Raw genomic sequence first — 18,871 nt, forward strand, 5'->3', positions numbered from 1 at the left:
TGAGACCAGTCACATCAAAGGCAGTAGGAAGGACTTCCCTGGTGGCACAGTAGTTAAGAATCCACTTGCCAATGCAGGGGACACGGGTTTGATCCCTGGTCCGGGAAGATCCCACGTGCCGCGGAGCAACCAAGCCCTTGTGCCACAAGTACTGAGCCTGTGCTCTAGAGCCTGCAAGCCACAACTACTGAAGCCCGCACACCTAGAACCCATGCTCAGCAACAAGAGAAGCCACCACAATGAGAAGCCCGTGCACCACAACAAAGAAGAGTAACCCCCACTTGACGCAACTAGAGAAAAGCCCGCACGCAGCAACAAAGACCCAACGCAGCCCCCCCCACACCCAGAGAAGCCAGTAGGAAAATTCAAGACACCCTTTCACCATAATTCACACCCCCAGCACAGGTTGGCAGGAAACCTTCAGCTTCCAGCTTCTCCCTAGGGAGGGAGGGAAAGGACTGAAGCATGTGTCAAAAGTTCTCAATTTTCTGGGAATGGTCAAAGAATTGCCTACTGTCTTATCTGCCTCAGAGGGCTGATGGGACCTGACATACTCTAGAAGTCTGATGGGTGCTGAAACAAAGATAGTATTTTGTCCTAGCATAAAAACATTCACTAGATCCCAGCTTCTCTCTGGAGCAGGAAAGAGTTGGACTGTGTCCAACATTCCAACATTTCCGGGGGCTGCTCAAAGGAATAGTTTTTGTCTCATCTGTCTTGGAGCACTGATGGGACTTGGTGTATTCTAGATTCCTCATGGGCACTAAGAACAAAGACTATGGTTTGAGCTGGCAAGAAGGTTTGAGAGGATCCCAGAATCTCTGGTTGGGAAGATTGGTGAAAGTCTTCTGTACGACACCTATCTGTGAAGACTGGGAGAGGTGGCTGTTTTTTCTAATGTGCAGATACCAACACAAATCATTAAAGAAAAAGAAACAGGGAAACATGGTCCAAAAAATGGGAATAAGATAAAGCTCCAGAAACTGACCCTAATTAAATGGAAATATATGAACTACCTGACAGAGAATTCAAAATAATTGTCATAAAGATGTTCAACAAATGTTCATAAAGAGCTCAGGAGAACAATGCACAGAGAAAGTGAGAATTTTAAGAAAGAGATAGGGAAAAAAGTTAACCAAAAAGAAATCTTAGAGCTGAGAAAAACAGTAAATGAATTTTAAAAACCCAGCAAAAGAGATTGGACTAGATCAAGCAGAAGAAAGAATCGGCAAACTCAAAGATAAGTCATTTGAAATTATCCAGTCAGAGGAGCAAAAAGGAAAAAGAATATAAAAGAATGAAGAAAGTTTGAGATTTCTGTTAAGAAAACAGATCAGTATATGGATTGTGGGAGTCCCATAGGGAAAAGGGAGGTAGGAAGGGAGGGAACGAGAAAGGGCCAGAAGGCTTTTTCACGGAAATGGTGGCTGAAAACTTCTTAAGTCTGGGGAAGGAAATCTACATCCAGACCTAGGAACCCCAACAAACCTCAAATAAGGTGAACCAAAGAAATTCACATGGGTGCACATAATCAAATTGTCAGAAGTCAAAGACAAAAAGAGAATTTTGAAAGCAGCAACTAAAAAAGTGACTTGATATGTACAAGGGGACCCCATTAGACTATCAGCGGATTTCTCAGGAGAAACCTTGCAGGCAAGAAGGGAGTGGAATTTTACAGACAAAGTGCTGAAAGAAAAAAACTGTCAACCAACAATACTCTAACCAGCAAAGCTGTCCTTAAGAAATGAAGAGAAGATAAGGAATTTTCCAGACAAACAAAAGCTGAAGGAGTTAATCATCACTAGACCTGCCTTACAAGAAATGCTAGAGGGAGTTTTTCAAGTTGAAACAAAGGACTCTAAAACAGCAACATAAAAGCATATGAAAGTATAAAACTCACTGGTAAGTATATAGACAAATATACTAATACTATAACAGTGGCATATAAATCACTTAATTCTAGTATAAAAGTTAAATGACAAAAGTATTAAATATGACTATAAAAATATGTCAATGGATACACCATATAAAAGGATGTAAATTGTAACATCAGTATTGCAAAGTGTGTTTGAGGGGTGAAGTAAAAGTGTAGAGTTTTTGTTAAATTGTTATCAGCTTAAAGTAGACCGTTTAAACTATGTTTTATGTAAGCCCCATGGTAACCACACACTCACAAAATACCTATAGAGGAGACACAAAAGAAAAATAGAAAGGAGTCAAAGCATATCAACATAAAAGAATCAGTGAAAGACAAAGGAACATGGCAAAAGAGGAAAGAGAGGTAAAAGAACTACAAAACAGAAAACAACAAAATTGTAATAGTCCTTCTCTATCAATAATTACTGTAACTATAAATGGATTAAACCCAATCAAAAGACAAAGAGTGGCTGAATAGATTGAAAAAAAATCCAGCCATATGCTGTCTACAAAAGACTCATTTTAGATTTAAGGACACACATGGACTGAAAGTAAATGGGTGGGGAAAGATACTCCATGCAAATGGTGACCAAAAGAGAGCAGGAGGGGCTATACTTAGATAAAAATAGACTTTAAGTCAATAACTATTATAAGAGGCAAAGAAGGATGTTATATAATTATATAAGGGTCAGTTCATCAGGAACACATAACAATTATGAATAAATATTCACCCAACATCAGAACACCTAACATATGAGGCAAACACTGACAGAAATGAAGGTAGGAATAGGCATCAATACAATCATAGTAGGAGACTTCAGTACCCCCACTTGTAATACTGGATAGAACATTTGGACAGAAAATCAACACTTAACTGATTTCAAAGTATCAATATATTGCAAAGCTCCAGTAAATATAACATTATAGTACTGGCAATACAGACATGTAGACCAGTAGGACAGAATATAGGGCCCAAAACTAAATCCATAAATATATGGTCACCTGATCTTTCACAAGAGTGCCAAGAATACACACTGTGGGAGAAATAGTCTCTTCAACAAATGATGTTGATAAAACTGGATATCCAGATACAAAAGAATTAAATTGGACCCTTACCTTATATCATACAGAAAAGTCAACTCAAAATGTAGTAAGGACTTAAACGTGAGAACAGCAACTGTAAAACTCCTAGAAGAAAACATAGGGGAAAATCTTCATGGCAATTGGTCTTGGCAGTTATTTCTTTATGTGACACCAAAAGCACAGGGAACAAAAGCAAAATTAGACAAGTGAGCCTTGATAAAACTAAAAAGCTTCTGCAGAGAAGAAGAAACAATCAACAGGGTGAAAAGGCAACCTATAAAAAGGGAGAAAATATTTGCAAACCACATACCTGATAAGGGATTAATATCCAAAATATATTGGAAACTCCCACAATTCAAAAGGAAAAAAAATCCAAATAACTTGATTAAAAAATGACAAAGAACTTGAATAGACATTTCCCCTAAAGAAGACATTCACATTGCCAACAGGTATATGAAAAGATCACTAACCATTAGGGAAACGCAAATCAAGACCATAGTGAGATATCACCTCACAACTCTTAGGATGGTTATTATTTAAAAAAAAAGAAGTGTTGGCAAGGATATGGAGAAATTGGACACCCTTCTACACTGTTGATGGGAATGTAACATAGTGAAGCTGCAATGGAACACCGTATGGCAGTTACTCAAAAAATTAGAAGTAGAACTACCATATATGATCCACCAATCCCACTTCTGAGTGTTTATTCAAACTAATTGCAGTCAGGACCTAGAAGATATATTTGCACTCCCGTGTTCATTGCAGCCTTTTTCACAATAACCCAATGTGGAAACAACCTAAGTGACCATTGAAGGACGAATGGAGGAAGAAAATAAGGTATATGCATACAATGGAATATTATTCAGCCTTAAAAAAGAAGGAATATCAGGATATATGTATAGCTGATTCACTTTGTTATAAAGCAGAAACTAACACACCATTGTAAAGCAATTATACTCCAGTAAAGATGTGGGAAAAAAAAAAGAAGGATATCCTGCTATATGCAACACTATGGAAGAACTTTGAGGACACTATGGTAAGTGAAATAAGCCAGTCACAGGAAGAAAAATACTATATGATTCCACCTGTATGAGATATCTAAAGAAGTCAAATTCATAGAAGTAGAGAGTAGAATGTTGGTTGCCAGGGCCCTGGAAGAAAGGGGTGTGGGGAGTTGCTATTCAACAGGAATAATTTCAGTTATGCAAGATGAATAAGTTCTAGAAATCTGCTGCACAGCACTGTGCCTACAGTTAACAATACTCTATTGCACTCTTACAAATTTGAGGGTATGTCTTATGTTAAGTGTTCCCACCATAATAAAATTAAAAATAAGAGAAGAAACCAAGCAGAAATAGGAATACAAGGAAGATACTGGAAAAAAAAACCTTCACTGAGATAAAAAAATGTATATTGCATCCATTGAATAGGAATAGGATGCTGTGGGGAAAAAGGGGGGGTGAATATTCAGACAACAAATTAAATGCAGTAGCAGAATGGAAAACTCAATAGAAGGATTAGAAGATAAGTTGAGGAGATTTCACAGAAAAAAAAAAAAAGTCAGGAGGAAAACACAAAAAATGGAGAAAAAAGGTAAGTTAGAGAAGCAATATATGAAATCTAATATCAAACAATAGGAGTTCCAGAAAAAGATAATGAAATAAACAGAAGGAAGAAAATTATCAGAGATACAATTCCAGAACACTTTCTAGAGCTAAAGAATATGATTTCTGGGTTAAAAGGGCCATACTGTGCCTAGCACAATAGATGAAAAACACCAACACAAAACATTATGAAATTTCAGAACATCTGAGGATGGAATAAACAGAATGGATTTATACAATTTGGTAGAGTTTAGGATTAAATAGATGAAAAATACAGAGAAAACTAAACAAACAAGACTTTTATTGACTCCAGGAAAAACAAAAGGTGGTCATGGTATATACCACAAGAGTAAAAATTAAGATTTTTATGGCAATTTATCATCATTATGTCTATATTGAATATTGGCCTAAATAAATATGTGATATAATAGTATGAGGACAATGGGAAAGGTGGGTTAAAGGAAATGAGTGTTAGGGGACTGCAAAAGCCCAAAGATTATTAATATCCTGATGCCGTCAAGGCTCGTCTGTTTTTCTCTGTCTCACCCAAACTTTCTTCAACTACCATAGCTTAGTATGGGCTGGGGACCTAAGTTGAGGAGAAAAAGGTAATCTGCCACTTGTGTGCTGTTGTTCAAAATTTTGTGCCATTTCTCCCTGCTTTTTTAGATTGGGAGTGTCCCACGTTGGAAGAAAACTTGCTATGTAAGAATTCCACTCTTTTGGACACCAGTAAAGCAGTACCGATACAGAAGACACTACAGTTTTCAAACCTCTCTGCAATTTTAGGTAAGTTTCACATTCTTTTTCCTCATATCACAAGAGGAAACCCTTGTCTATATTGGAAAAGCAAAGTACTTTTTCTTTTGAATGATTTCTAAGCTAAATTCATTGATTAGGATTACCTTTGGCTACACATCATATCTGACTAATAGTAAGCAGCTTAAGTACATATGGGTTTACTTTCTTAAAACATTGATTTTGAATTTTAGACTTGAAGAAAAGTTGCAAAAGTAATACTAAGGGTTCCCATATACCTCCCATCCAGCTTTCTGAAATATCATCTTATACAACCGTAATACAATGGTGATAATCAGGAAATTAACATTGGTATTAAACTGTTAACTAAACTACAGACCTTATTCACGTTTCACCAGTTTTTCCACTAACATCTTTTTTTCTGTTTCAGGATCCTATCTAGGATCCTACATTGAATTAGATTGTTATTTCTCCCTTAGTCTACTGAGATCTGTGACAGATCCTCAGTGTTTGTCTTTCATAAGCTTGATACTTTTGAAGATTACTGATCAGTTATTTTGTAGAATGTCCCTCAGTTTGAATTTTTCTAGTGTTTTCTCATGATTGGAAAGAGATTATGCAATTTTTAATACGAACACCACAGAAATAATGTATTAAGGAATTCTTAATGTCAGTACATATATCTTCTTATTGGTGATGTTAAACTTCACTTAATTAAGGTGGTATATGCTGGTTTTCTCCACTGTAAAGTTACTAGTTTCCCTCTGTAGTTAATAAATACCTAGAAAAAGATAGTTTGAGGCTCCATAAGTCCTGTTTCTCCTCAAACTTTCATTCACTGATATTACCATTCATCAGAAGAACTTGATTGCCACAGTTCTTTCTGTGGTGTTCATCTCATGGTGATTTTCTTTTTATTTTTTTATCTTTATTGGAGTATAATTGCTTTACAATACTGTGTTAGTTTCTGCTTTATAACAAAGTGAATCAGTTATACATATACATATGTTCCCATAGCTCTTCCCTCTTACGTCTCCCTCCCTCACACCCTCCCTATCCCACCCCTCCAAGCGGTCACAAAGCACCGAGCTGATCTCCCTGTGCTATGCGGCTGCTTCCCACTAGCTATCTACCTTACGTTTGGTAGTGTATATATGTCCATGCCTCTCTCTCACTTTGTCACAGCTTACCTTTCCCCCTCCCCATATCCTCAAGTCCATTCTCAAGTAGGTCTGTGTCTTTATTCCTGTCTTACCCCTAGCTTCTTGATGACATTTTTTTTCTTAGATTCCATATATATGTGTTAGCATACGGTATTTGTCTTTCTCTTTCTGACTTACTTCACTCTGTATGACAGACTCTAGGTCCATCCAGCTCACTACAAATAACTCAATTTCCTTTCTTTTTATGGCTGAGTAATATTCCATTGTGTATATGTGCCACATCTTCTTTATCCATTCGTCCAATGATGGACACTTAGGTTGTTTCCATCTCCTGGCTATTGTAAATAGAGCTGCAATGAACATTTTGGTACATGACTCTTTTTGAATTATGGTTTTCTCAGGGTATATGCCCAGTAGTGGGATTGCTGGGTCATATGGTAGTTCTATTTGTAGTTTTTTAAGGAACCTCCATACTGTTCTCCATAGTGGCTGTATCAATTTACATTCCCACCAACAGTGCAAGAGGGTTCCCTTTTCTCCACACCGTCTCCAGCATTTATTGTTTCTAGATTTTTTTGGTGATGGCCATTCTGACTGGTGTGAGGTGATATCTCATTGTAGTTTTGATTTGCATTTCTCTAATGATTAATGATGTTGAGCATTCCTTCATGTGTTTGTTGGCAGTCTGTATATCTGCTTTGGAGAAATGTCTGTTTAGGTCTTCTGCCCATTTTTGGATTAGGTTGTTTGTTTTTTTGTTACTGAGCTGCATGAGCTGCTCATAAATTTTAGAGATTAATCCTTTGTCAGTTGCTTCATTTGCAAATATTTTCTCCCATTCTGAGGGTTGTCTTTTGGTCCTGTTTATGGTTTCCTTTGCTGTACAAAAGCTTTGAAGTTTCATTAGGTCCCATTTGTGTATTTTCGTTTTTATTTCCATTTCTCTAGGAGGTGGGTCAAAAAGGATCTTGCTGTGATTTATGTCATAGGGTGTTCTGCCTATGTTTTCCTCTAAGAGTTTGATAGTTTCTGGCCTTACATTTAGGTCTTCAATCCATTTGGAGTTTATTTTTGTGTATGGTGTTAAGGAGAGTTCTACTTTCATTCTTTTACATGTACCTGTCCAGTTTTCCCAGCACCACTTATTGAAGAGGCTGTCCTTTCTCCACTGTACATCCCTGCCTCCTTTATCAAAGATAAGGTGACCATATGTGCTTGGTTTATCTCTGGGCTTTCTATCCTGTTCCATTGATGTATATTTCTGATTTTGTACCAGTACCATACTGTCTTGATTACTGTAGCTTTGTAGTATAGTCTGAAGTCAGGGAGCCTGATTCCTCCAGCTCTGTTTTTCGTTCTCAAGATTGCTTTGGCTATTCGGGGTCTTTTGTGTTTCCATACAGGTTGTGAAATTTTTTGTTCTAGTTCTGTGAAGAATGCCAGGGGTAGTTTGATAGGGATTGCACTGAATCTGTAGATTGCTTTGGGTAGTATAGTCATTTTCACAGTGTTGATTCTTCCAATCCAAGAACATGGTATATCTCTCCATCTGTCTGTATCATCTTTAATTTCTTTCATCAGTGTCTTATAATTTTCTGCATACAGGTCTTTTGTCTCCTTAGGTAGGTTTATTCCTAGGTATTTGATTCTTTTCGTTGCCATAGTAAATGGGAGTGTTTTCTTGATTTCACATTCAGATTTTTAATCATTAGTGTGTAGGAATGCCAGAGATTATTGTGCATTAATTTTGTATCCTGCTACTTTACCAAATTCATTGATTAGCTCTAGTAGTTTTCTGGTAGCATCTTTAGGATTCTCTGTGTATGGTATCATGTCATCTGCAAACAGTGACAGCTTCTTCTTTTCTGATTTGGATTCCTTTATTTCCTTTTCTTCTCTGATTGCTGTGGCTAAAACTTCCAAAACTATGTTGAATAAGAGTGGTGAGAGTGGGCAACCTTGTCTTGTTCCTGATCTTAGTGGAAATGCTTTCAGTTTTTCACCATTGAGGATGATGCTGGCTGTGGGTTTGTCATATATGGCCTTTATTATGTTGAGGTAAGTTCCCACTATGCCTTCTTTCTGCAGGGTTTTTATCATAAATGGGTGTTGAATTTTGTCGAAAGCTTTCTCTGCATCTATTGAGATGATCATATGGTTTTTCTCCTTCAATTTGTTAATATGGTGTATCACATTCATTGATTTGCGTATATTGAAGAATCCTTGCATTCCTGGAATAAACCCCACTTGATCATGGTGTATGATCCTTTTAATGTGCTGTTGGATTCTGTTTGCTGGTATTTTGTTGAGGATTTTTGCGTCTATGTTCATCAGTGATATTGGCCTGTAGTTTTGTTTCTTTGTGACATCCTTGTTGGGTTTTGGTATCAGGGTGATGGTGGCCTCGTAGAATGAGTTTGGGAGTGTTCCTCCCTCTGCTATATTTTGGAAGAGTTTGAGAAGGGTAGGTGTTAGCTCTTCTCTAAAGGTTTGATAGAATTGGCCTGTGAAGCCATCTGGTCCTCGGCTTTTGTTTGTTGGAAGATTTTTAATCACCGTTTCAATTTCAGTGCTTGTGATTGGTCTGTTCATATTTTCTATTTTTTCCTGATTCAGTCTTGGCAGGTTGTGCATTTCTAAGAATCTGTGCATTTCTTCCAGGTTGTCCATTTTATTGGCATAGAGTTGCTTGTAGTAATCTCTCCTGAGCCTTTGTATTTCTGCAGTGTCAGTTGTTACTTCTTCTTTTTCATTTCTAATTCTATTGATTTGAGTCTTCTCCCTTTTTTTCTTGATGAGTCTGGCTAATGGTTTATCAATTTTGTTTATCTTCTCAAAGAACCAGCTTTTAGTTTTATTGATCTTTGCTATTGTTTCCTTCATTTCTTTCTCATTTATTTCTGATCTGATCTTTATGATTTCTTTCCTTCTGCTAACTTTGGGGTTTTTTTGTTCTTCTTTCTCTAATTGCTTTAGGTGCAAGGTTGGTTTTTTATTCGAGAGATTTCCTGTTTCTTAAGGTAGGACTGTATTGCTATAAACTTCTCTCTTAGAACTGCTTTTGCTGCATCCCATAGGTTTTGGGTTGTCATGTCTCCATTGTCATTTGTTTCTAGGTATTTTTTGATTTCCTCTTTGATTTCTTCAGTGATCACTTCGTTATTAAGTAGTGTATTGTTTAGCCGCCATGTGTTTGTATTTTTTACAGATCTTTTCCTGTAATTGATACCTAGTCTCATAGCGTTGTGGTCGGAAAAGATACTTGATACAATTTCAATTTTCTTAAGTTTACCAAGGCTTGATTTGTGACCCAAGATATGATCTATCCTGGAGAATGTTCCATGAGCACTTGAGAAAAATGTGTATTCTGTTGTTTTTGGATGGAATGTCCTATAAATATCAATTAAGTCCATATTGTTTAATGTATCATTTAAAGCTTGTGTTTCCTTATTTATTTTCATTTTGGATGATCTATCCATTGGTGAAAGTGAGGCGTTAAAGTCCCCTACTATGAATGTGTTACTGTCAATTTCCCTTTTTATGGCTGTTAGTATTTGCCTTATGTATTGAGGTGCTCCTATGTTGGGTGCATAAATATATACAATTGTTATATCTTCTTGGATCGATCCCTTGATCAGTATGTAGTGGCCTTCTTTGTCTCTTGTAATAGTCTTTATTTTAAAGTCTATTTTGTCTGATATGAGAATTGCTACTCCAGCTTTCTTTTGGTTTCCATTTGCATGGAATATCTTTTTCCTTCTCGTCACTTTCAGTCTGTATGTGTCCCTAGGTCTGAAGTCGGTCTCTTGTAGACAGCATATATATGGGTCTTGTTTTTGTATCCATTCAGCCAGTCTGTGTCTTTTGGTGGGAGCATTTAATCCGTTTACATTTATGGTAATTATCGATCTGTATGTTCCTATTCCCATTTTCTTAATTGTTTGGGGTTTGTTATTGTAGGTCTTTTCCTTCTCTTATGTTTCTTGCCTAGAGAAGTTCCTTTAGCATTTGTTGTAAAGCTGGTTTTATGGTGCTGAACTCTCTCAGCTTTTGCTTGTCTGTAAAGGTTTTAATTTCTCCATGAGATCCTTGCTGGGTAGAGTAATCTTGGTTGCAGGTTTTCTCCTTCATCACTTTAAATATGTCCTGCCAGCCTCCTCTGGCTTGCAGAGTTTCTACTGAAAGATCAGCTGTTAACCTTATGGGGATTCCCTTGTGTGTTATTTGTTGGTTTTCCCTTGCTGCTTTTAATATGTTTTCTTTGTGTTTAATTTTTGACAGTTTGAGTAATATGTGTCTTGGCATGTTTCTCCTTGGATTTATCCTGTATGGGACTCTCTGTGCTTCCTGGACTTGATTAACTATTTCCTTTCCCATATTATGGAAATTTTCAACTATAATCTCTTCAGATATTTTCTCAGTCCCTTTCTTTCTCTCTTCTTCTTCTGGGACCCCTATAATTCGAATGTTGGTGCGTTTAATGTTGTCCCAGAGGTCTCTGAGACTGTCCTCAGTTCTTTTCATTCTTTTTTCTGCTCTGCAGTAGTTATTTCCACTATTTTATCTTTCAGATCTCTTATCTGTTCTTCTGCCTCAGTTATTCTGCTATTGATCCCTTCTAGAGTATTTTTAATTTCATTTATTGTGTTGTTAATTGTTGCTTGTTTCCTCTTTAGTTCTTCTAGGTCCTTATTAAATGTTTCTTGCATTTTCTGTATTCTATTTCCAAGATTTTGGATCATCTTTACTATCGTTATTCTGACTTCTTTTTCAGGTAGACTGCCTATTTCCTCTTCATTTGTTAGGTCTGGTGGGTTTTCACCTTGCTCCTTCATCTGCTGTGTGTTTCCCTGTCTTCTCATTTTGCTTATCTTACTGTGTTTGGGGTCTCGTTTTTGCAGGCTACAGGTTCGTATTTCCCGTTGTTTTTGGTGTCTGTCCCCAGTGGCTAAAGTTGGTTCAGTGGGTTGTGTAGGCTTCCTGGTGGAGGGGACTAGTGCCTGTGTTCTGGTGGATGAGACTGGATCTTGTCTTCCTGGTTGGCAGGTCCACGTCTGGTGGTGTGTTTTGGGGTGTCTGTTGCCTTATTATGATTTTAGGCAGCCTCTCTGCTAATGGGTGGGGTTGTGTTCCTGTCTTGCTAGTTGTTTGGCATAGGATGTCCAGCACTGTAGCTTGCTGGTCGTTGAGTGAAGCTGGGTGTTGGTGTTGAGATGGAGATCTCTGAGAGATTTTCGCCAGTTGATATTATGTGGAGCTGGGAGGTCTCTTGTGGACCAGTGTCCCAAAGTTGGCTCTCCCATGTCAGAGGCACAGCACTGACTCCTGGCTGCAGCACCAAGAGCCTTTCATCCACACGGCTCAGAATAAATGGGAGAAAAAGTAGAAAGAAAGAAAGAAAGAAAGAGGATAAAATAGAGTAAGATAAAATAAAATAAATTTATTAATATAAAAAATAATTATTAAGAAAAAAAAAATTTTTTAATGTAAAAAACAAAAAATGGACGGACAGAACCCTGTGACAAATGGTGAAAGCAAAGCTATACAGACAAAATCTCACACAGAAGCATACACATACACACTTACAAAAAGAGGAAAAGGGGAAAAAATAATAAATCTTGCTCTCAAAGTCCACTTCCTCAATTTGGGATGATTCGGTGTCTATTCATGTATTCCACCAATGCAGGGTACATCAAGTTGATTGTGGAGATTGAATCCGCTGCTTCTGAGGCTGCTGGGAGAAATTTCCCTTTCTCTTCTTTGTTCGCACAGCTCCTGGGGTTCAGCTTTGGATTTGGCCCGCCTCCGTGTGTAGGTCGCCGGAGGGTGTCTGTTCTTCGCTCAGACAGGACGGGGTTAAAGGAGCCGCTGATTCAGGGGCTCTGGCTCACTCGGTCCTGGTGGAGGGTGGGGTACGGATGCGGGGCGAGCCTGCGGCGGCAGAGGCCAGCATGACGTTGCAGCAGCCTGAAGTGCGCCGTTCTCCCGGGGAAGTTGTCCCTGGATCCTGGGACCCTGGCAGTGGCGGGCTGCACAGGCTTCCGGGAGGGTAGGTGTGGATAGTGACCTGTACTCGCACACAGGATTCTTGGTGGCGGCAGCAGCAGCCTTAGCGTCTCATGCCCGTCTCTGGGGTCTTCGCTGATATCCGCGGCTCGCGCCCGTCTCTGGTACTCCTTTAAGCAGCGCTCTTAATCCCCTCTCCTCGCGCACCAGGAAACAAAGAGGGAAGAAAAAGTCTCTTACCTCTTTGGTAGGTGCAGACTTTTTCCCAGACTCCCTCCCGGCTACCTGTGGTGCACTAACCCCTTCAGGCTGTGTTCACGCCCCAGTCCTCTCCCTGTGCTCTGACCGTAGCCTGACTCAGCTCCCAGCCCCCACCCACCCCAGCGGGTGAGCAGACAAGCTTCTAGGGCTGGTGAGTGCCTGTTGGCACCGATCCTCTGTGCGGGAATCTCTCCGGTTTGCCCTCCGCACCCCTGTTGCTTATCTGCTGTTCTGCTTGGGTGATTTCTATTATTCTATCTTCCAGATCACTTATTTGTTCTACTGTGACATTTAGTTTGCTATTCATTGCTTCTAGATTAGTTTTTATCTTGGTAATTGAATTGTCCATTTTTGATTGGTTCATTTTTATAATTTCTAGTTCCTTGTTACAGTGATCTGCATTTCTATCAATAATCTTTCTTAATTATGTTAGCCTTTTTATTACTGCCTTTTTGAGTTCAAGGTCTAGTAGACTGGTGAGCTCAGTTTCATTGTTTTTTTCTTACAGAGGATCGTTGTTCTTTTAATTCGGAGTAGTTCCTCTGACTTTTCATTTTACTTAACTTTGTCTCTATTAATTTAAGAGAAACAGTTATCTACCATGGTCTTGAAAGGGTGTTTTTATGTGGGAGCATCCTGGTGCAGGCTGTGTGTGTCCAATGTTTTGGTGCAAAGGCTGGTTTTGGTATAGACCCCAGCCATGTCCTTCCTCAGGTTTTTCTGGCTGTTATCCCCTTGATAGGGGGTGTGGTTCATGCTAGAGTATCTAGAGCCTATGCAGAATGTGAGACAGGGCTTCCTCTCTGCTCAGTGGCTGTCACCACTTTGTCAGAGGCAGGTCTGCTCCCCAGTTGTTGGATTAGAAGTTCTGAGGGTTGGGTCTGATCAGGCTCTGTTGCCCTTGAGTCTGTCCCCTGTCCCAAAGCAAGTGAGGCTTGTTCAGTCACAGAGGACCTGTGTGCCACCTGTGTAGGCATCTGTTATTCTGCTCAGCAGCTGCTTAAGTTCGCATCCCTTCCTCTGTTGTATTTGTCCCAGATATAGTGCAAGGCTGTGGTGTGACATAGGCTGTGGCTGGCGGTCAGGGCATTGTGGATATAGGAACTGAGGTGGCTGTGCTTCCTCCTGAGATCTGGTCTGCCTCTGTAGCAGACCTCTCCCAAGACCTGCCTGCTCCACACCTACCACTAAGGTGTGGTGTGGAATTGGTGGAGCCAGGGCACTCTCACTGGGAGCCGAACCACCATGTATTCCTGAGCGTGCTGACAATGGCCTCCACGGCTCCACCCAGATCACACTCCAGGCCCTCTTGGTGGTCTCTGCGTAGCTAGATGGAGCCCTCTCCCAGGGCCTATGTGCTCGAAGTTCAGGGCTTAACCACTGCACACTCTTTTGATGCCACCCTATGCGCACGCTGACAGTACCTACCACAGCTCAACCCGGATCTCACCCCAGGCACCCTGGTCTGTCTCTGGGTAGCTAGATCAAGTCTGCCCAGAACCTACACCAGGCTATAGTGTGGAGTGAGTGGGGCTGGGGTACTTGCCCCTTTGGGTTGAGAAGTGACATGAGGTTCTCTTTGCCCTGATTGTTAGCAAGCCAGAATGTGTGTACTCCTTAAGGTAGAGTCTAGGCTTTTTCAGCCCTTCTATCTGTCTCAGCAGATTTCCCAGCAGGCCAGGGCGCTTGTCTCCTGTGCACAGGACCCAAGGACTGTGATGTCCAGGTTGGACTTGACTTGCTTGCTCCCCAGGGTGAGGGTCCACCCATGTGGACCTTTTCTTCCTTACAGATCTCTCCCAGGGGCACAAGTCCTGACCCAGTGCCGTTTTCTTCCGTCTCACCTGGTTATGTGGAGATCTGTCTCACAGCTTTGGTTGTATAGGAGTTTTTTCTGCCAGTTTCCAGTTAGTTTTCCATGAGAATTGTTCTACATGTATATGTATTTTTGATGTGTTTGCTGTGGGAGGTGAGTTCCACATTCTTCTATTCTGCCATCTTGGTTACCCTCCCCTGAATTATATTTCTAACAGATTGTTTTTTTTCCTTTCTTAGGTACCTCTTCAGAAGACTATCAGAAATGCCATAGGAAAGTGTAAGAACTAACATTTTAAAAGTTGTTGTGCTTTTAAAACTTTGTGTACTAATAGTTATATAGCAAGTATGATTGGTAACCCACAAATTCAGATGTTTGTTTATTCAATGTTTGTTGAGGGCTCACTGTATACCAGAACTGTTCTGATTGCTGGAGGTATATTTGCTAACTATCCATCTGTCTGTCTATCTATCTAATTGCTGTAATGAACAAAATTGATTAAAAACAAAATCTCTGCCTTCTTTGAGTCCACATTCTAGTTGGAGGAGATGGACAATAAATAAATAAGCAAGTAAATTTATACCATGCTATATGGTAATGAATGCTATGGAGAAAAATAAAACAAAATAGGGGACTAGGGAGTATTGGGATAGAGATTTGCTCTTTTAAGTGGTGTGGTCCGAGACTCACCATTGAAAAGGCAGCATTTGAGCAGAGACCTAAAGAAGGAGACAGAGCAAGCTGTGTAACTCATTGGAGAAAAGAGCATTCCAGGTAGAGGGAATAGCTGGAGCCATGCCCTGAGGCAAGAAGGCCTGGGCTCCCGGTGTGAAGTGAGGGAGGAGGAGTGACGTAAGAGATAAAGTGAGAGAAGAAGCAAGAGGCCAGATCATATAAGGCACTTTAGTCAAATATAAGTGAATTGGAAGGCCTTTGAAGGGTTTAGAAGGATGATATGATATGACTTATGTTTTAAAAGAATCATGCTAGCTGCTGTGTTGAGAATAGACTATAATGAGGCAAGGAATTAGGGAAATTATAGTTAGGAGACTACTGCCCTAATCTGGGCAAGAAATATTGGAGTATGGACCAGAGTGGCAAGAGGGGAGATAGTAAGAGGTAGGATTTTGGATATATTTTGAAAGCAGAACTAAGAGGATCCACTGAAGGACTGAGTGGTGAAGTATGAAAGTAGTCAAGGCTAACACCATGGTTTTGGCTTGAGCAACTGGAAGGATGGAGTTGCCATTTATTAAGATGGGGAAGACTGAGGAGAAACATATTACCAGGGGCAGATGAGTTTGGCTTAGTGCATGTAGACTGAAAGGTAAGGTATGTGAGAGAGATGTTCAAGGAGGTGGTCACATTCTGGATCATGAATACCTTAAGAGCTGGTATTTTTATTTTTTCCTGAATATGATGAGAGCCTATGAAAGATTTTCAGTAGGACTGAAAATATAACGATTTTTTTTAACACCTAATCTTCAAAGGTTGAAAGAACTTACACAAAATTCATACAAGTTTAAAAACAAAGTCAGGAGACACCATCACGAAAGTGAAAAGACAGTATACACAATGGGAGAATATATTTGCAAATCATATATCTAATAAGGGAATTGTATGCAGAGTATGTAAAGAAGTCTTACAACTCAACAATAAAAGGACAAATAACCTGATTTAAAAATGGACAAAGCATCTGAACAGGCATTTCTCCATAGAAGATAAACAAATGGCCAATAAGCACATGAAAAGATACTTACTATCATTATCCATTCGGGAAATGCAAATCAACTTCATTGAGATACCACTTCACACCCACTGGGATGGTTATAATCAAAGAGACAGATAACAAGTATTGTCTTGGATGTGGAGAAGCTGGAACTCTCATACATGGCTGATGAGAATTTTAAATAGCAAAGGTGCTTTGGAAAATAGTTTGGCAGCTCCTCCAAATGTGACCCAGCAATTCAGTCCTAGTTTTGCATACCTAATAGAAATGAAAACTATGTGTACACAAAAACTTGTACATGAATGTTCACAGCAAGTTTATTCATAACAGCCAAAAAGTAGAAACAATCCAAATATCCATCTACTGAATAGATAAATAAAATATGGTATATCTGTAATGGGATGTTATTCAACAGCAAAAAGAAGTGAAATTCTGATATGCACTAAACATGGATGAACCCTGTAAATATTATGCTAACTGAAAGAAGCCAGTCATACAAGACCACATATTTTATGGTTTCATTCATATAAGATAGCAAGAATAGACAAATCTATAGAGACAGAAAGCAGATTAATGATTGCCTAAGACTGGGGGTGTTTGGGAAGAAATGAGCATTGACTACTAGTGGGTACAGGGTTTCCTTTTGGGGTGATGAAAATGTTCTAAAATTGACTGTGGTTGCACAACTCTCTGAATATACTAAAAACCATTGAATTACACACTCTAAATTGGTAAATTATATGGTATATGAATTATATCAGTAAATCTGTTAAAAAAGACAAAGTTAGGACCAAGGAAACCAAGGAGATATGATTTTTAATAGGCAATACAGATATAACCAGATTTTTTTTTTACCAGAATTAAATGGTAGACAGTACAATGTGGTCTTCTTTGATGAGGATCTATAGTATTGGTACTTTGTGTTGCTGAGTGTGTGGGGGCAAGGACTGATAAACTGCTGAGCAAAAATTTCTGTGGAATTTTTAATTACCCAACCAAAATTCTTGCCAATCATCCTACCTCTTCGCAAACATATGCATCATATTTCTGTCTTGTGCAATCACCCTTGCAGCAAAGAAGAAGATGGATTAGGAGTGATTAGATTGAAGGGATGACTATTGTGGCATTCCAAGTGAGGCATGATTAGGACCTGAACTTTAGTGGCAAGGATTGCTTAGAAGGAAAACTTGAGAACAATTCAAGAGTGATAATCAACTGTTGTTAATGATTGGATGGTTAAGAAAGGAAGATGGAGTCCATGATGACCCTCAGCCCTCTGACTTAGGAAACAGGATGAATGATGGCTCATTCACTACGTGAAGGAACACAAATAGAAAAGCAAGAGTGAGTTGGAGTGACAGGTCTGGAAAACACTGAAATACCTACAGCACTTTGAAGTGGAGATATCTAGCAGGCATTTGTATATCCCAGCCTGGAAAGCAAGGGAAAGGTTCTGGGCTGAAAGCATAGTTGTTCCCTTGGGAAAGTGTGTAGAGTGAGAAAAGAATAGTTTTAGTGTGATAGGCTCCTTATAGTTATGCTTGCATCTAAATGATGAGAAATTTCTGAAGAAAAGAAAATCAATGACTGTTATTCTTGGGTGAATTATTCTTCCTTGGTGAACAACAGTGAAAATTCTAAGGCTAAATTATTAAGAAAATATAGCTTTATTGATTTATTTTTTTAAATAACTGATCTAAACTTCTCATGGGCTTTGATCACCTTTCTCCCCTGTTTAGCAGGGAAATGATGAGTTAAAGTTATTAATGACATCCAGTTACTTCCAGGTAAAAGTCTCTTTTGGGTAAAAGCTGAGTCTTTCATATTTTCTCCCACTCCATATTCCTGAGGATGATCACACCTCTTGATTTGCCTGGGACAGTCCCAGTGTGTGCCTGCTGTTCTCACATAATCTTTTATAGAGCTTCCTTTTACTCTCAGAAAAGTCCCAGTTTGGACAAATCGTCACCCTAAATATAGGTGTATAGGCCAGAGGTGGGGGAGGGGTGAAGTTGGGTCTTGAGGGTGTCTGGGATCCACAAGTTGTCTCTGAATTTTTACTGATTTGTGCTGCAGGTTTCAAGACTAGTTCATACCTGGGCTGGACTCTACTGATAAAGTCATTGATGAACTTACAGCTGTATTTTGGGCCTGAAGTCCTCCGTTGCTGATTTTTCCTCACCTTAGCTTTTATTGCCGCCCCAAACCCCTTAAGTCTCATTGAAGTCCTCCATCCAGACTTTGACTTAGTTGCCTTTCTACAACCTTCGTGGTAAACTCACCTAGACACAACTGCCCTATGCCAGGTATTTTGGTTCTAAATTTGACCACCTTCTCTGCATTGCCTTTGATATGTGGAACCTTGAGAACCAGTTTACAGGAATTAAGGGACTCTTAGGAGGGCTGAGGCCTCCTCTCTGCCTGAGTATCCCAAGCTCTTATTTTTATGTTGAGTTTCCTCCTTGTGTGGATGTTTTCTCCTAGAGTTCTAAACAGGGAGTTTGGCACATGCCCTCTACTTTGGGCTTTCTCT

At 39.4% G+C, this 18,871-nt stretch overlaps 1 protein-coding gene across 2 annotated transcripts in view; it reads left to right on the plus strand.

Annotated features, from left to right (window-relative positions):
- The window catches only part of MEIKIN (meiotic kinetochore factor), a 28,001-nt gene extending 9,501 nt beyond the window's left edge, over positions 1-18,500 (plus strand). For both annotated transcript variants that reach the window (XM_032626826.1, XM_032626827.1), the window contains 3 exons: positions 5,274-5,393; positions 14,849-14,888; positions 18,415-18,500. In XM_032626826.1, coding sequence (XP_032482717.1) covers positions 5,274-5,393; positions 14,849-14,888; positions 18,415-18,427 — 173 coding nt within the window. In that variant the 3' untranslated portion in view covers positions 18,428-18,500. The remainder of the gene's footprint in view (positions 1-5,273; positions 5,394-14,848; positions 14,889-18,414) is intronic.
- The last annotated feature ends 371 nt before the right edge of the window (positions 18,501-18,871 follow it).

Source organism: Phocoena sinus, chromosome 3, assembly GCF_008692025.1.
Source record: "Phocoena sinus isolate mPhoSin1 chromosome 3, mPhoSin1.pri, whole genome shotgun sequence".
NCBI classification, from domain to species: domain Eukaryota; kingdom Metazoa; phylum Chordata; class Mammalia; order Artiodactyla; family Phocoenidae; genus Phocoena; species Phocoena sinus.